Genomic DNA, 17,459 nt, shown 5'->3' with positions numbered 1-17,459 from the left:
TGTCAATTGTGTAGGATGCAAGGTATAGCCATTACTCTTCCCCATGATCAACTGGCTGCTGCCCATATAAAACAAATGGAGTCATCTTGTGCAGAACATGGCAGAGAAAATTATACCAAAGATTAGTATTATATATACTACTCATTTTTGTACAGAGTAAACATTAATATATAGTAGGTGCATAAAATAAGAACAAGTATATGTGACAATATATATTCAAAGCCACATGGTTTTCTAACGTATATATAGTTTGTGTGCGTGATCATGGGGATATTTGGTGATCTTTTCACCTGTTCTAACCTCGACACATTGTAAGATCATACCTACCTATACTAATTCAGAAGTTAGCACAAGATTTAAAAACTAGTTAACTTGGATGACTGGAAGAACGTTTCTATTGTTTAGCAACCGGCGACTACTAATTTTGAACCAACAGAGATATTATTTTCAATTTTAACCATCTATGGAGTTGCTAAAAGTGAGTCTTTGAAACAATATAATATGCAAATGGATTAACTAGGGTGTGGGGTACAATTCATCTCAAAATTCAGTGCTAGTAGTTTTGAACTTTTGATATGTCGGGGATTGCTGCAATTCTAGAACACACAGGTTGAGCGAAATTGACGTAAGAAATGGCAGATTATTTAGCATATGCACCGACGGTGTAAGTGACCTAATCTTTATAAAATAATCTCAACCCTTGATATTTATTATCAACTTTATTTTTAATAAACAAAAAGTATATTTAATGCAATCTAACCATTTATTTATGTTGGTGCAAGTGCACGGCGGTGCTCTGAATAATCTCTCCGATGTCTAATCTTCAGATTATTAACTTCGACAAATAGGCGTAGACTTTTGCAACCTGGTATATACACGTATGGATATATATATAGTAGTCTTTGTCAACGGCGTCCATTGCATCGCTGGAATCGAGACGAAGCAGTGGAGGGCACATCGTATAGGAGGCCGGCCCAGCTTGTTTTTGGACTAACCGGAAAAAGGCGGTGGCTTTCTCTTTTTAACTGTTCTTTTCTCTCTAAAAGTCATTTAACCATGGTAAGCAATTTATGCATGAAGCGATTATGGAGAGGAGAAACAAACTTCGATCCTAAACGATTTTCCATGACGTATCATATCAGACATGACACAACTTCATCAACTGACCACGGCCCAATGGTATTTCTCCCTTTTAATATTATATTATATTATATGTCGTTCATGTTTATGCCGTGCTTTAATTAAATACAAAATATTTCTACACAGCTATCTAAAGAATGTGACTATGTGAGTCGTTATACATGTCTTTCTCTTTTCTGTTAAATGTGATTTTACTCGTTTACCATTTTTAATTAATTTGGTTCTCATAGTATTTTAATATATAAAAGGGTATTTATGTAAAAAAAAATCAGTTTTGACTAACAAAACATTCTTTCTTAAATATAATAATAATAACATAGATGAAAAGAAAGAAAATGAGATATTGCTATATTGTGACATTGTCATGTGAAGTATGACGGCAGATCCAGCTAATAGCTCCAACTCTTTTAAAGGGGGTATCATATTTACTCAATGTTTCAAAACATCATTGAAACTTGTTACTTTATCTACAGTTAATGAATCACATGCACTTTAACAAAACTATAGTGCATGACTATAAGAAAAGATCATAAGATTAGGGGTTAATTACAAGATGGATGCTGTATATTGGTTTTAGAGAAAGGGATACTACTCTGACCTGATCCATTACTTACAGAAGGGTTCCCAGAAGCATCTAAATCAATGACGGCAGTGTCACCAGGCTGGTAAACTCCGGCTAGGAGGGCTTCACTCAATGGGTCTTCAATTATTAATGTAATTGCTCGTCTAAGAGGGCGAGCACCATAGATCCGATCATAGCCTTCTTTGCATATGAGGTTCTTGACTGATTCAGACACCTCTAGTCCAATTCCCAGAGATATTAGCCTCTGCTTCACTTCTTGCAGCATTATATTTACAATCTCCAGCATCTAGAGTAAACAAATGATGTAAATTGATCAAAAGTCCAACATGACCAAGTCAAGAAAGCAAATCACATTATTGAAAAACCTAGCGCTATAGACATGATTCTGCAAACTATTGGAAGATGGCAAACCTGAGACTTTTCAAGGGGATGGAATACAACTACTTCGTCTATCCTGTTCAGCAACTCTGGACGAAAATATGACTTGAGTTCTTCCATTACTGTTGCTTTTATCCCGGCATATGTACTTGACTCATCGTCTGTAAGCACAAAACCAATGGAGCTTTTTCGACCCTTTGCAATGATAGTGGAACCCACATTAGATGTCATCACTACCAAAGCATTCTTAAACGATACTCTTCGTCCCTGTTAAACCCAAATTTCAGACAATATGAGATAATAATCCAAGATTATGTGATACAGAAGATGAAAGTAAGCAACCTTTTTCCTTGTCTTGAGCTAACTGTAACTAAATGCCAAAAGGCCACAAACCTGAGAATCAGTAAGGTGGCCATCTTCAAAGATTTGGAGAAGGATGTTGAATATATCTGGATGGGCCTTCTCGATTTCATCAAGCACAACTACTGTAAAAGGTCGTCTTCTGATAGCTTCTGTTAGAGTGCCTCCCTCTCCAAAGCCAACATAGCCTGGAGGTGACCCTATTAATTTGCTGACAGAGTGTCGCTCCATATATTCACTCATGTCCAGTCGTACCATGGCTTCCTCCTGTAATAATAATGTCGAGGGTCACAACATCTGAATAGGAATTTTGATGCATTAAACCACATGGAAACCACAAATGTAACAAGTTAAAATCCACCAGAAAACATAAGTAAAATAGTCAAATTGAATGGGTACTAGCCTAATTGGACCTCAAGCCGCAGTGTAAAACTTTCGCCTTGTAATCACCTCTCATCTAGTCAATGTTCTTCAAATTTTTATATCTTCGTTAACATTGTCACCTGCTTACTCAGCCACTATACCTTGTCTAAGAAATATGGATTCTTTCCTATATTGAATAAGCATGCCTAAGCCTCATTGTGCTCCTGACTGAATCAAGGGTCCTTTCCATTTTTAATCTAAACTATTATTCAATGTAAAAAGAGTAGTGGAGACTTACCGATCCAAAATAACATGCAGACAAAGCTTTTGTCAGTTCAGTTTTGCCAACTCCAGTAGGACCGCAAAAGAGCATTGTTGCCATGGGTCTACTTGGATCCTTCAATCCAACCCGGGACCTCCTAACAGCTCGAGAAATGGCTGCAACAGCCTCATCTTGACCAACAACCCGTCTTCTGAGCTTCTCATCAAGATCCACCAAAAGCAGTCGGTCATCAGCAGTGAGCTGCTGAAGAGGGACTCCTGACCATAGTGAGGCAACTGCTGCTATATCATTTGGTCCCACCACAGTAGGTCTGAAAAGGTTATTACCAAGAAATCCAGTTAATTATCATTCAAGCCCTTGGGGAATTCAGGCAAACAGCATTATCCTTCATACACATTTTCAGGGCCAAAAGTCATACTCATCATCTACTGTGGAAGATGAAATGGACTCTAGAATATGTTCTCTGGTATCATCCACAGAAGCAGCTCCATTTTTCAGTTCACTCGATAGGACCTGCTTATATTAATGATAAACACCAACATTAGTAGAAGAGAAATGAAGTAGGTAAGGTAGGATAGGACTCGGTAGTAATGCTATTACCACTTCATGCATTGCCTGAACTGTACGAATTTCTTGCCAATAATCATCAGGTGACTTTGAAAGTATACCAACCCGCTCTTCTTTTTTCTTCTTAAAGGCTTCCATACGAGCTCTACTTCCCGCCTCATCAAGGAGATCGATAGCTTTATCAGGAAGATATCTATCAGGAATATATCTTGCTGACAGGTACACAGCAGCACTAATGGCTTCTGGTGCATATATGCAGTTGTGATGGGCCTCATATTTCTCACGCAAACCAAACAGAATCCTAACTGCATCGTCCTAGAAAATTTCATACGATATCTAATTATGTGCTGTACAGAAAATGACCATTAGACATACAGTGAGATGAAAACACTTATTGAAAGAGACCTGGCTTGGTTCATTGATCCAGACAGGTTGGAATCTTCGTCCAAACGCTTTATCCTTTTCAAGATGCATCCTGTATTCATCGGTAGTAGTTGATGCAATACACTGAAAGAAAAAAATGTAATGTCCATGCAAACTGAGTTATGCTTTAACAACTTGCTTAATAAACAGGACGATTTTAAGAACAGTTGCTTCAAATCCTTGATTGACTTTCCATTGCTTCAGTGCACGAGACTCTTTTTTCAAAGGATCTCTGGGCCATGCATAACCATAACAGTATGGGCCCATCATACAACAGCAGCCATATGTTTGTGAGGATACATTAATGAGTGGTCGTGTCAATGACTAAATGATTTCCAGTTAACTCTTGATTATGCCTTCACTAGCAACTATCATTGCTTGCAACAGGTGGCACAGGTAGATGAAAATTAGAGATGGTATGCCAATGTATGAGGACCTTAAATGGTCACTAGAATTGCATATGATGCAAGATGATATAAATAAGAAAAATAAAAAGATAACCTGTAATTTACCCCTCCCAAGTGCCGGTTTCATTATATTAGCAATGTCAAGACCAGACCCCTTATTTCCTCGTCCAACTGTGCCGGACTCAATAAGAGTATGAACTTCATCAATAAACAGAATAACATTTCCTGCCATGCAAGCACATCCACAATCAGCCTAATGAATTTCTATTCCAATAGAAATTCAAGAAGTTGTACTCACCTGATTTTTGTACATCACTTATTAAGGAGGTAACACGCGCCTCCAACTCTCCCCTCTCCTTTGCACCAGCCATTAACAGTGCCACGTCCAAAGACATTACGCGTTTTGTCTGTGGAAACATAAATGCTAAACAATTTGTAAATATACAGTTTTTTCAAAGTTAATACAAGTAAATGCATTTGGATGAGATTGTGAGAACACACCAACAGATAAACAGGGACATCTGCCTGTGCAATACTAGTTGCCAGACCTTCAACAATGGCTGTCTTTCCAACCCCACTTTGACCGAGAAGAATGGGATTATTTTTAGTTCTGCGACAAAGTATCTGAATAATTCTCTGTACTTCAGTATCCCGGCCAATAACAGGATCAATGCGTCCCTCACTAGCACGAGCAGTGAGATCCACACAGAACCGCTCCAAAGCACTTTTTTCTGACAAGCACAATGGGTTAAAGACCATTCCCTTTGCCTATAAAATTAAACAATAGAGATGAGCAAACTTACTTCTTACCTTTGATTTTCTCAGACGATGCAGTTGACTTTTTAGAAATCGTCTTTTGAGATCCCCCAGATGGTTCTCTACCATCTCTGGCAAGCTCTATTTGAAGTCTGGAGGCTGCCTCGGCTAACAACTGGTTTACATTTACCCCCAGTCTGAAATCACATTAATTTAGTTGGCTTCAGAATGTCATATTGGCACATTTTATATTCAACTCTAGATTCTGAAATCATCTAGATGCAGCTCATACAGATAGTAGTTTGCTCTCTCAGGTCACAAAAAGTTCATTGCAAGGTTCAGCCCTTTTGATCAAATAGCAAGTAAATTTCTTGCCAAAAAGAAGACTTTGACCACAACGGTCCATATTTTACATATCCTCTATCATGATCAAACACACTCCTTAGAAGTTTATCTTTTTTATTACATAACTGGGGTGCACATATGTAAATTCGAAACATTGTGATATAGTTGCTACCCTCGAAAACAATCAATCCCCATAATGCACGTAACTAAATGAGAAGGCAGTCACATAGGATTACAAATAGTAGTATACTATGTATATGCATATCATATGAACAATCCAGAAGAACAAACTTCCATCATGTTCTGAAGTCAAACCCAATTTCCAGAATGCAACTCATGGATAGAAACTAAAGCTGAAACTGATTAAAGCAACAAAATAACAAAGAGAGAAAAATGGTTTACCTTTTAAGGACCTGACCAGCACTCCCATCATCAACGGTCAATAAACCGATGACAATGTGCTCCGGTGCAATAAAATTATGAGCTCTACTCCTCGAATACTCCAGCGCAGCCTCCAGAACTCTCTTTGCGCTAATCGAAAACGAGAGATCCCTAGCAGAGCCCGAACCAGAACCAGCAGCAGAAGCAGCTTGACCTTGACTTTTACTTTGACTTTGACTATTATGCCGCCAAATGCTCCGGACGGCGCGGCGGGCCTGCTCCAGGGTCATGCCCGACCCGAGAAACCCGCGCGAATTGGGATGGAGATGGCGATGCTGCTGCTCCTCCTCGGCGATCAAACCGAGCAAGAGGTGCTGAGTAAACACCATGTCCCGGCCCAGAGCTTTGGCTTCTCTCTGGGAAAAGATGACGGCTTTGATCGCGCGCTCCGTGAACCGCTCGAAGACGGCGGAGACGATTTGGAGCTTCGAGTTCTTTCTCCTCCGGCCGCCGTGAAAGGGAGCGGCTTTGGTTTGGGACAAGAAGGAAGAAGAAAATGGGTTGTGTATAAGGCGAATTGGGTAGAGGGAAACGACGGCGTTTCTGCGATCACGGGCGTAACTGATAGTAGTGCAAGTCGTAACCGATTGTAAGGGAAGATGAGTGAATGATACGCGTTGAGATGGAGTTCTCCATTGGAGTGGAGATGATATCAGCACGGAGGAGGATGACGACACATGCATTCTTCAGTTTCCGATGACTTTTCAGGCAGAGGAGGGAGAGAGAGAGAGAGAGAGACGTGGGAAGTCTGGTAGTTTTGGTTTGGTGTCTTTTGAAAGAAATAGTACAATGAAGCATTTTCATTTATATAAGGTATGTAGCTATCAGACTGTTGGGATGAGAATGAAGGGAAATTGTGATTCTATAGTTAACCACGTCCAAGCAAGATCACTTAAATTGCAAGCAAGGATTTCCTCTTAAATGGACTTATTCTAACTTCTCTCGTAATGATTGTACTTTATAGATATTCAAACTCAAAGTCAATTTTAAGTATGCAAGAGTAAAATATTTTTAAACACTAGAGCTATAACATCTGTCACAAATTAGTCGCAAATACCAATGTATCTAATTTGGTTTTTGTTTAGCTAGTAGTAACTCTATGATGAAGCTGATATTTAAAGAATGAACAGCCTGTTTACCAAAAACTGGAACATGTGACCAATAATTTAGTAGCATGTGATTGGAAGTTGGAACAAGAGCAAAATGTCACATTGACTTGATTTGAATCTTGTCACATCCACCTGGTTTGAATCTTCCTATTGATTTTGAAAGATGAAGAATATGGTATAATTAAAAAACCAAATTGCCTTTTGGCTCAGTTTCGTGTTTTATCTTCTTCAAGAACAAAAGGATACAAATTTGAAGTATAAACCTTTAACTGCAAGGAAAGCAAGGGAAGAAGAAAGAGAGACGAAAGGAATTGGGTAGAGTAGTACGACACGTCAACGCCAAGAACCAACAAAGTCAAAACTTTAGTCCAATCACAACGCAGCGGTTTGTACTCATCGCATATGTTTGTTTTTCTATTCTACATTCCGTAACTGTGTCTTTTGTCTTCTTCAGAAAATAACAAGAAGTTTTTTTGAACGGCTGACTCGGCAGAAAGTAATTTGACATGTGATGGGTTCAATTTGATACCCAACTTACTTTTGTTAATTATCAATTTGAGCCTCTAACCCAAAAGAAAATATCAATTTGAGCCCTATGAAAAAGTTTGGCTCAGCTTGCAACCTATAACCTAAAGATGTCTTCAGATATCATACTCATACAACGTGATGCAGAAGGGCAAAGGGGATACCAGTAATTCAAGAAGCAGAGACCATTTTCAGCTGACTTTCCACTTTCCCAGGTCCTGCTTACGTGGAAGGCTAGCAGCTCTTGATCAAAGGTGAAACGACTAAAGGAGCAATGACAGTACCACTCTGCCCGAACATTCTTTCATTTTAGCCTATAATGATCCGACAACTTCAAAGTAGAGGTAGACATTAAGCACTTGCCTTATTCTTTGAAGAGATTCCATTCACTCACAGAAGCAAATCTCATAGACGATTGTCCACCTAAAATGGGCCATTCTCTCACCTCAAGCCAATCCTGGGAAGATTCCTAGTGCAGTGTCCCACGCTAATGATCTGATGAGTTCTGAAACACTACCTACTTCTTGCATAGCACACATCTTCCTGAGAGATGCACTTCCTATCTTCATAAATAAGCAGTTATACATTGGTTGTCAACTCTTTCTGCTTATAGTATCAAGCATTTCACTTCAGACAGGACTTCAACAGCTCTGAGATGATTGGCTCCAAAGAATCTCAGCGTAAGCCTTCTCATCTTCTTTCTCTTTATCAACATAATCCGTTGCCTCAACAACTTCATCTTCATCTAGAATCTCTTCCATAGCTTCCGCCTCCATCTCTTCTTGTCTATGTTTTTCTCTCTCTTTTTCAGAAAGTTCAGATAGTGCCTGCCACATAGCCAGCGTTGTTGCTGGCCTGTCTCCTCGCTTGTATTTTGGAGCAGGCACCACAAATGGCAAAACAATATCATCCAAGTTTGTGCTCTTTTGATAAGCACTACTGTCTGTCTCTGTTTGGGGAAAGGTGAAAATGATCCCAAGTTCATAATTGCAAATATGAAGCATCTGATCCAGAGAAGAATTGTCATTCCCTCTTCCATTCGTTTTTAAACCAGATGGAGTAGAAATTGAACGTCCCCAGGCAGCTGCACTGAAGTTATGTGACCCGCAATAAACCCAACCACATGAAGATGCATCTGTCCTAGACTGGAACCGTCTTCTTGCCACCTGCTTACAGATTAGATAATACTGTTATAATCATATGGCAGCGTATGACAAGATGTCAGATCCTTTAAAATACAGATGAGCCCACAGATGAAAACATATGCAATAACTACGCATAAAAGTTAAGATGAGGGCACTAGATTCTAGTAGTATTGAATATACTTATATATGTCCTCGGTGGAAAAGGAAAAGAAAAGGAGCATGTGAAAAAGAAAGTCTATCAATGGGGTATCTCTTAAGACGAAAGATTATAATTCTAATCTTCTATTATCAGTAAATACGCAGCATAAAGAAGAGGGTTTTGTGATCATGGTTAAACAGTACTAAGCTTCAGGATTGTCTCATTCAAAACTCTCAGTTCTGATGTCTCTAAGCTCTTTCTATCTCAAACTTCTTCTCATTCTCTACTTTTGATTGCTCTAACCTGTTTGGTTTTACTTTCCACCGACCTTTTCTGCCGCTAACACAAACAAAAACCTGTTTCTCATTGATAAAACATGAAAGCATATAAACTTTCTTCATTGAAAGTGGCCTAAAATCTTTATCTTCTTCGCAGTTTGACATATATATCAGATAAAAATTACTGATAATACCTTGGTATGCATTGGATGTCCTACTCTATCACAAGGATAAGGAATTGCATCATGAAGTATATCTACTGTCCTCAGCCTTTGCCATGTTTTCTGCAAATCAACAAATAATAAGACATCGAAAGTAAACTATCCTAATGAAAGAAACTATTGAAAGAAGAAAATATTATCAATTGCAGACTAGAGACAGCATGAATTTACAATCAGGAGGAAGATTCTGTAATATTGATTTATTTAATTTGTTACTATTTAAAATAGGTTTTAATTTGAAATATGGAAAAGGAATCAGATAGGCAAATGCAATTCAAGTACTTTCCGTATGAGCCTACTAACGAAAGCATGTGATGTACAGTACCATAGCATATAGCACAATCTAATGTGTCTGCATCCTAACCAAGAAACTGGAAATGTCTATTAACCTGTGGTGAACAGGGAAAGACTTTTCCTGTCATCCATGAATAAAGGCAAAAACTGTAATGGAATTCTTTTGAAACTCTATTTACACCTATCAGGTTGAACTGTAAATCCATTTGTAGAAAAAGGCAATTTAGCGTTGGGGAAGGAAGCAGAATCAATTATCTCTATCTCCAGAATTCTTTACCAACATCGAAATAGCTTATTTAGTTCTACAGACTACACCAACTTCCACTTAAGTAATGCATAACCACTGCAGAACTGCAGATAATAATCCACCATAGAGAAATATTATATTTATGCTGAGAAAGATCATACCTCAGAGAAGCAAAGAACACGCTTTGAAGGAAAGATTCCACAACGTGCATTCTTCACTCTTTCAATGGTTGGAAAAATGATTCTAATGGATGGATCTTTTGATTCATGACGAGCATTCCAACATCCCCACTGTTAAAAGCATTCACTACTTGATGAATCAGCATGACATAATTTTTTTTCAAATTTTTTTATAAAACAACAAAGTGTGTTTAATCACCTCAGGATCAGACTCCTCAGAATCAAACTGAAATGATTTCTTTCCTGCAGCTGCTGAAAATTCGGCTAAAAATTTTGCATTGATTGACCCAATTGAAGATGCACCTTAGAATGAAAAAGAAAAAAATAATAATAATAAACAACATGTCTTTGAAGTTCCTCGTTGTAACTAAAAAAGAATCTGTATTTACGAAATTTCTTGCAAATAGATTGAAAATTACACTCACCATAAACAAACTCAGAGTCAAGCGATTCAGGCCATTTATATTGACCTAAAACCTAATCAGAAGAAAAGATTCATTAGACACTGAAAGTGTCATCGAGAATAAGAAACTCAGTAAACAACAAGCAAGTGCTAGGTTAATTTGACTATTTATAAGAAATAGATTGATGACGTATATGAATAATCAACGATGTCAAAATATGTTAAAGAAATTTGATGGCAAAGAGTTTCACTGACATTACCTCCTGCAGGCGCCAGAGGCCTGTACACCTTTCAATTGCCGCAACCAAAGAGCATAATGCAATAACATGTTGAGGTTGCATCATCTTTGATATATCTTGAAATTTTGGTCCCTGCAAAAATTCAGCTCTGCATCTTTATATATGACTCCAAATCTAAAACATCATGTTATTTTTTTGAGTCTTAGGCTATGCTCCAATCTACGCATCCTCAAATCATGTAGTAATAACCAATAAATCCAGGATATAATTGTACCTCTAACACATGTAGTATCAGCCGTACTTTCTTGTTGTTTCCTCCTAAAGCTGCTCCAAGGGCTTCCTTAGGACAGACATAACCAGAGAATCTAAACATTCCAATATCCCAGAGTGGAGAGACCCATTTTGCAATGTTTCTAGGCAAAAACCCAAGTTGAACACGATCTACTACAAGAAACAAGGACTTTAGCTAGCAGCATAGATGGTCACAAGACTAACAACTTAGAATCACATTTAGAGGAGTTGGGACAAATGAATAGACTAATTGTGATACATGAAGCAAGATCGAAAGCAATTTGCACAATTGTATGATTATATTCTGCCAAAAACCAAAAATATAGAATAATAAGAAAAATTCTATATCAGTGAGGTGTTTTGGTCCAAGAATTTTACCTCCCTCAGAGAACTCAATAGGATTTGACACATGAATGCTCACTGCATTTGCATCTGCGGGTATGTTTGTGTTTCTTGTTAAGATAATTGATAAATCTTTCGCATTTTCACAAGATTTCCTGAGAAATGAAGCCAGTTTCTTCAGCTTTGCACCATTTGCATCTGTTGCATTGTGAAAGAGGTAGCTTAGACCAACCACAGATGCTTCAACTGATCCGAGGAATTTCATACCAGATGACCCTGATGGACCACGTTCAGCCTGACAAGAAAATTAGTGAGAAAAATGTTTAATATAATATAAAAAAAATAATCTGAAAATCTAGTTAATCAAGCAGCCCTGAAAGAAGCAGATGAAGTGTTCCCCATCAGTACTGCAGAGATGCATCAACTAAAAAAGTGAGTTAAATCCTATCGAAAAAAAGAAAAATTTCAGTTTATCCTTGAGAGATAGGCCTTTACTGAACTCCATACCCAAACAGAAAATAAAAGAATCATGATTTAGATGGAGACAAAATGGGAAATCCAGAAACAAGGTTTGCTGGCACTCAATTTATTGGAAACTGGAGCCTTTTTTTTTCCTTTTGATCAGAAAGAAAAGGTAAAACTGAAACTTCAAAGTAAATACTGCAACATGTTACTATCATTTTTAGCCAATGGGTGAGTTCAATTTCTTAGCAGCCTTTAAGTCCAATGGAGCAAAGTAAGTGTTGAGGTGGTATTGACATTTGCACATCAGCTTTCAATTCAACCAAAACGATGCAGGACTGAAAACACTTACACAGGCATAGTGTCTGGATTCCATTATATAGGGAGTTTTATATGAATGGATTCCAGGTACAGAAGCAACCAAATGTCCCATTGCCCCTCCAAAATCATACTTTGCCAACTCAACAATCCACTGGGCCTGACTTGGTATGTCGGTCAGTAGAGTTGCTATAAATCCAGCCAAATAAGAAACAAAATCCGATTTTGAGTCTTGATTTACTTCCCTGCCGGAAAATTGAGTAAAAAGTGATGAATAATCAGGAGCACTTCTGCGAGGGAAATCTTGCCACCAGATGGTATTGGTTACTGCATTCCACTGCTTAGTTTAAGAAGCAATTAGTAATTTTATAATGGATAACATGACGGAAGCTACAACCGAATGTCAGATTAGTGAAAAGTTCGGGTCATCACCTGTGTTGGCACTAAATTTGCGGAGGTAATGATAACACGAATATTATCATCTCTCTGTAAAACAAACAGTTTTGGATGATGGCAACCAATGCCATGTCTTTTCAGGTCTTCACCAAAAGCTATGGCCTCAGGGAACGGGGGATGCCTATTAGAATGAAAATGGAAGAACCATTAAAATTAAAAGAAAGATATTCTGCCTCAGTTCAACATATATTACTCTGCTGTACCCTACCATACATGGCCAATTAATGAATGAGATATATGGCAATATACTTACACTACAACTAAGTTTGGAAATTCTGGGTAAGGTGCAGATGTTCTATTTTCAGTGCTTGAACTCCAACATCTCTCTGTATTATGGCAAGCAACTGTTACTGGCAGATGGCTAGGAATCTCACAGGTTGACAAAAACCTACAACCAATACACCACAGTTAGACTTGGAAGAGAAACTAAGATTAACATGCTTGGTAAATATAATATAAGTACATAACAAGAAGGAAAATCCAAATGGAATAAGCAACTACGAGGATGATATATAAATAAACTCCGAAATGGACATGCTTCTAGAAAATAAGTATGAAGAAAAATAATGCCCTACCATAAAATGTCACTTGTGAACGTTGCAATAAATATTTGTGATATACTTTGAACAGGATGAAGAAGCTCTGGCAAGGAAATAACAGAATGACGACTTGAAGAGCTCTGGTCCTCAAACGCAAGGCGATTCAGGTAGAAGTTCTTGCCAGGTTGTAGACCAACATTCTTGCTGCAAGTCTTATCCTTAACAAAATCGCCAACATGAGGAAGATTATCCGTACTTCTCAAATTGAAAGATGAAGTCCCAAAATTTCCATCAGCAACACGAGTGTCAGAAGGAACTTGGACTTCATCGTCTTGCATATCTAAATCATCACCTTGCACACAGACAGCAGCTAGGTCACTGTTTGATTCTGAAGACACTACTCTATCACAGTGCTGCATCACTGAAGTTGACTGCACTTTACTTTTCACATTGCAACAAATCTGTGAGGTTTCACATAGCATTGATCCTTTCCGCTTTACTCCGGATCTACTAATATCAGAACTCGGAGCTCGAATCACATTATCTATACTGAATCCATTGCCAAAAGAATATCTACAACGTGTCCTAATGTAGGATATAGGGTCATCACTACGCAAAATTCGTCTGCACTCACTCAAGAGAAAGCTCGCTCTTGTAAAGAGGGAAGACGACGCACCGTCGGCCCTAGAAGCAAAAATCCTTTTACATCCCTTAGGATTTGATACAATTACAGATCCTTGGGAGTTATCTGATACATACATTTCCTCAAAAACAATCTTATGAATCACAAATCCAATCCGAACCGGATTGCTACAACAATTTCCAGTTGAACAAGCAAACGAGACCTGGTCTCCATCGCTCAACTCCACCGCCTCACCTCCCCTAACCCTAATCCCATTCACAAAAACCCCATTCAACGAAGCCCTACCTACACCACCACCACTCCGACTCTTAAATTGAGAAATCGAAACCAGCGCTCCATCAACAACACACAATTTCCGATTCAAAAAATCATAAAAAACCTGGCAATGTCGACTCCCGACGCGGCGGTCGGCGAACACGAAATCGCAGCGGCGGGGGCTCCGGCCGATGGTGTAAGGCCGATCCGGGTGGAGGCGGATGAAATTGACCGGAGAATCGGTCGCCGAAGACGTGAGAGGGACGTCGAGATGCTTCAATTCGAGTAGCGCCGCCGTCGTGGTTGGTTCGCCGAGAGGTCTCGGGGTTCGCGGCTTCTTACAAGGAATGAGGGAGCTATGGGTTCGGACTCTCTTATTCTTAATACTAGGATTAGAGTCATGGCTATAAGGCGATGAATCTTTCATGAAAGCGAATCCGTGTTGATGGAATTTACAGTTGGTGAATATAATGTGAGGGGAAGAAGGAGCCCCTCTTTTTAATTTCCCTCCAAATTTTTCTTTCCGTTTTTGCGCGCTTGTGATTTTACAAAGGCGGAGCGAAGACCCATTCTTCCTTGGATAATCTCATATTCGGCCCAATTTTTTTTTCTCATTATTTTTCATATTATTCTCATTGTAAAATGTAAATGAGGGAATAATTGCACATATATCTTATTCTCTAAATCTTATTTAAATAGAAAAGTTTGTCAATTAGATAAATTATCAATTATGAGGAATCAAAAATGACAAAAACTATAACCTGGTAGAACCTCCTTTGATCCGGCTTTAATTTCATCAATCTTCCTGTGTTGCAGACTTGCAGTTAAACAAGTAAGCATACGGGAGAGATCAAACACAATAAAGGAAAAACGTGTTATTGGAAAAAAATAATCTAGTTTGAGTGAGGAGTTACCCAACTCCTTTTCTTCTTTTTCAAAATGTGGTCGTGGGTTTGCTGCTAATTGTAAGAGAGAGTCGTGAAGTTTTCTTTTTATGTATGGAATTTCTAACAATAGGTAGTTTAGTCATAAAAATAATAATTAAGCTATTATTTCTCTTTACTTTCCTTTTCTTCTATCATTAAATTTATACCAGACAAATACAAAGCAGACATAGAAATATTTTATAGTTTCTTAATTTTCATCTTCTAGCTAATTTACAATTTAACGAGAACCAATAGATTCAGATAATCCCGCAAACGTAAATTAATGTCGCCAAATTAATAAAACCAGAATCCTAATCCAACCGTGATTAGTGATATCAAATCTATTTATTAAATTCTTCTCAAAGAAAAAAAATCTATTTATTAAACACATAATAAAAAAGTTAGTGATTACTAATAAAAAGAAAAATTTGTTTCTCCAAAACTTCTAACTCACTCCGGATTCCTTGCAATGTGTTTATGCGACAAAGCAACTGTGGTATTCCAACAGAATTATCCCCATTGACTCTTGCAACCTAAGATTTCCTCTTCTCAGAAGTTGGTGATTTTCTTTGTTTTTGCCAAAGCCTTGGAACTTTGATTCCATAGTGCATCTGGTTAATGCAGGCATGCATAGTGGGAACAAATGTATTACGTGATCCTGCATATCAGAGGAAAATACTGGTTAATGAACATACCTTAATTGATATACAAAGGATCCCGAGTACTACAAGATCTTTAGCAACATCTTTAGCAATCTACTTTATTTAGATTGCTGCCATTTCCATAGCACTTTTGATTTTGGAGCACATGCATTATGTGTTTAGCAAGATTATTTTTCTGTTGGTCTTAATTTATTTGCTTTGATGTTTTTGACAACAGTGACTACAGCAGGCTAATATGAGAATAATATAGGTCACCTTCGCTTGAATTATTTCGATGCTTGACTCTCACAGTTTGTGTGGTTGTCTATATCAGAGAATGACGAAGTTAAGGAAGCTGAACTGAACTGCGGCTCATCGCAGATCTATGCTGAGGACGATGGTGTCGCAGTTCGTGAAGCACGAGTGCATTGAAACCGCTGTTGCCAAGGCAAAAGAGGTTCGACATCAAGCTGATAGAGTGGTACAGCGTGGAAAAGATGGTTCACTCGCTGCAGCGAGGAGTTATGTAGAAAATAGGAAGATACTCTTGGTTTCATTTAAATATGTATCTACATTTTTGTTTGTGCTATTGTTTGATGTTTGTCATAGAAGGTTTGATCTTCTTCTTCCATACCGTAATTTTACATCAATGATAGTCCTCAAGGATGTTTGAATGGAAAATAATGAGTCCATGACTATATTTTTTCTTTTTGGTTACGAAATTTTCAAAATCATCTGATCAGTTTGGATGAAGAGAAGTTTGGTGTCAAAGTTTGATTCATAGAATTGACTCCGTAAGCAAGCAGCTGTTCTAATCAACTCCTAACAAAAATCCAAAGAGGTAACTTTCTATACTTACAGCTTTTACATACGAGTTGTATATTTCCTATCTGGTTTTGTGGATTACATTGAAAATCAACTCTTTTGTTTTGAATTTGTATGTGTGTCAATGTTTTACATGTTTTAGTTTGAAAACAAAAAATGCAATCACATAGTTTCTACGTTTCCCTTCATTGCTTAGTGAACTTCTTTTTTTCCAGCTAATTTGGAGTAGTTAAACCTCAGCTCCAAATCAGTATGAAAAGTGCCCCTGAGATTGTACCATCAATCACCAATAGTGGCTTACATATCTTAAATAAATCTATTTAGAACTAAAATAATGCCTTCTCTTCTTCGTTTTGCACAGGCTGATGTTGATGGGAATGGATTTCTGGATTATGGAGAGTTTGCATCAGTCACAATTCACTTGCAAAAGTGGAGAATGATGAACATCTCATTAGAGCATTTATATTTTTTTAACAAGGATTGAAGTGTATTAATAACAAACAAAAAACCCGCAACAAAGCGCGGGCTGCCTCACTACCTCACTAGTATATATTAGAGATAAGCTAAGCAGGCAGCCTCAATGACATTATCTCTCTCTCTCTCTCTCTCTCTCTCTCTCTCTCTCTGTTGGTTAGGACGTTTAGTTATACAGGGAAGACCCCCTTCATATATTTTTTGTAATAGTAAGGTACCTCTTATGTTATTGTCTAGCAGAGCCAGTACCTTGTTATCGTACCCACTACCCAACCCCAATTGTAATCCCAATTCAAATCCAAATCCAATCCCAGTCCCTCGGTGTACATAAGAGAAACTTTTGCTGCCTTGATTCAAGATTTCGGCTTAATTGGACATGGGTGTTGAATGCATTTACAATTCGCATCTTGAACTAGCCGGCCGCAAATGCGTTCAACACCCATATCAACAGGTTGAAATCTA

General features: G+C 38.1%; 2 protein-coding genes across 3 annotated transcripts; both read right to left on the bottom strand.

The window, feature by feature from the left end:
- Positions 1-1,530: 1,530 nt before the first annotated feature.
- LOC112179104 (chaperone protein ClpD, chloroplastic) lies at positions 1,531-6,854 on the bottom strand. Its single transcript, XM_024317429.2, has 12 exons — positions 6,008-6,854; positions 5,315-5,457; positions 5,006-5,235; positions 4,803-4,911; positions 4,599-4,729; positions 4,080-4,181; positions 3,708-3,989; positions 3,526-3,620; positions 3,123-3,417; positions 2,495-2,728; positions 2,135-2,368; positions 1,531-2,009 (listed from the first exon to the last, which is right to left on the bottom strand). Exons 1-12 carry the CDS (start codon positions 6,727-6,729, stop codon positions 1,683-1,685), a joined length of 2,904 nt encoding a protein of 967 aa, XP_024173197.1. The 5' UTR covers positions 6,730-6,854; the 3' UTR covers positions 1,531-1,682.
- Positions 6,855-7,662: 808 nt separating this feature from the next.
- Positions 7,663-14,680, bottom strand: LOC112179103. Of its 2 annotated transcripts, none has more exons than XM_024317426.2 (12): positions 13,270-14,680; positions 12,948-13,082; positions 12,671-12,815; positions 12,273-12,575; positions 11,495-11,753; positions 11,100-11,269; positions 10,847-10,957; positions 10,609-10,660; positions 10,383-10,486; positions 10,166-10,294; positions 9,437-9,526; positions 7,663-8,846 (listed from the first exon to the last, which is right to left on the bottom strand). In XM_024317426.2, the coding sequence occupies exons 1-12, from the start codon at positions 14,556-14,558 to the stop codon at positions 8,322-8,324; spliced, it is 3,312 nt and encodes a 1,103-aa protein (XP_024173194.1). In that variant the 5' UTR covers positions 14,559-14,680; the 3' UTR covers positions 7,663-8,321. The 2 variants fall into 2 exon arrangements, with proteins under 2 accessions (XP_024173194.1, XP_024173195.1); XM_024317427.2 differs by having other exon boundaries at positions 11,100-11,266.
- Between the last annotated feature and the right edge of the window lie 2,779 nt (positions 14,681-17,459).

Source organism: Rosa chinensis, chromosome 7 (genome assembly GCF_002994745.2).
Source record: "Rosa chinensis cultivar Old Blush chromosome 7, RchiOBHm-V2, whole genome shotgun sequence".
In the NCBI taxonomy this organism is placed as follows: Eukaryota; Viridiplantae; Streptophyta; class Magnoliopsida; order Rosales; family Rosaceae; genus Rosa; species Rosa chinensis.
Note: the sequence above shows the minus strand (reverse complement) of the source record. Positions and strands in the feature narration are given on the sequence as shown.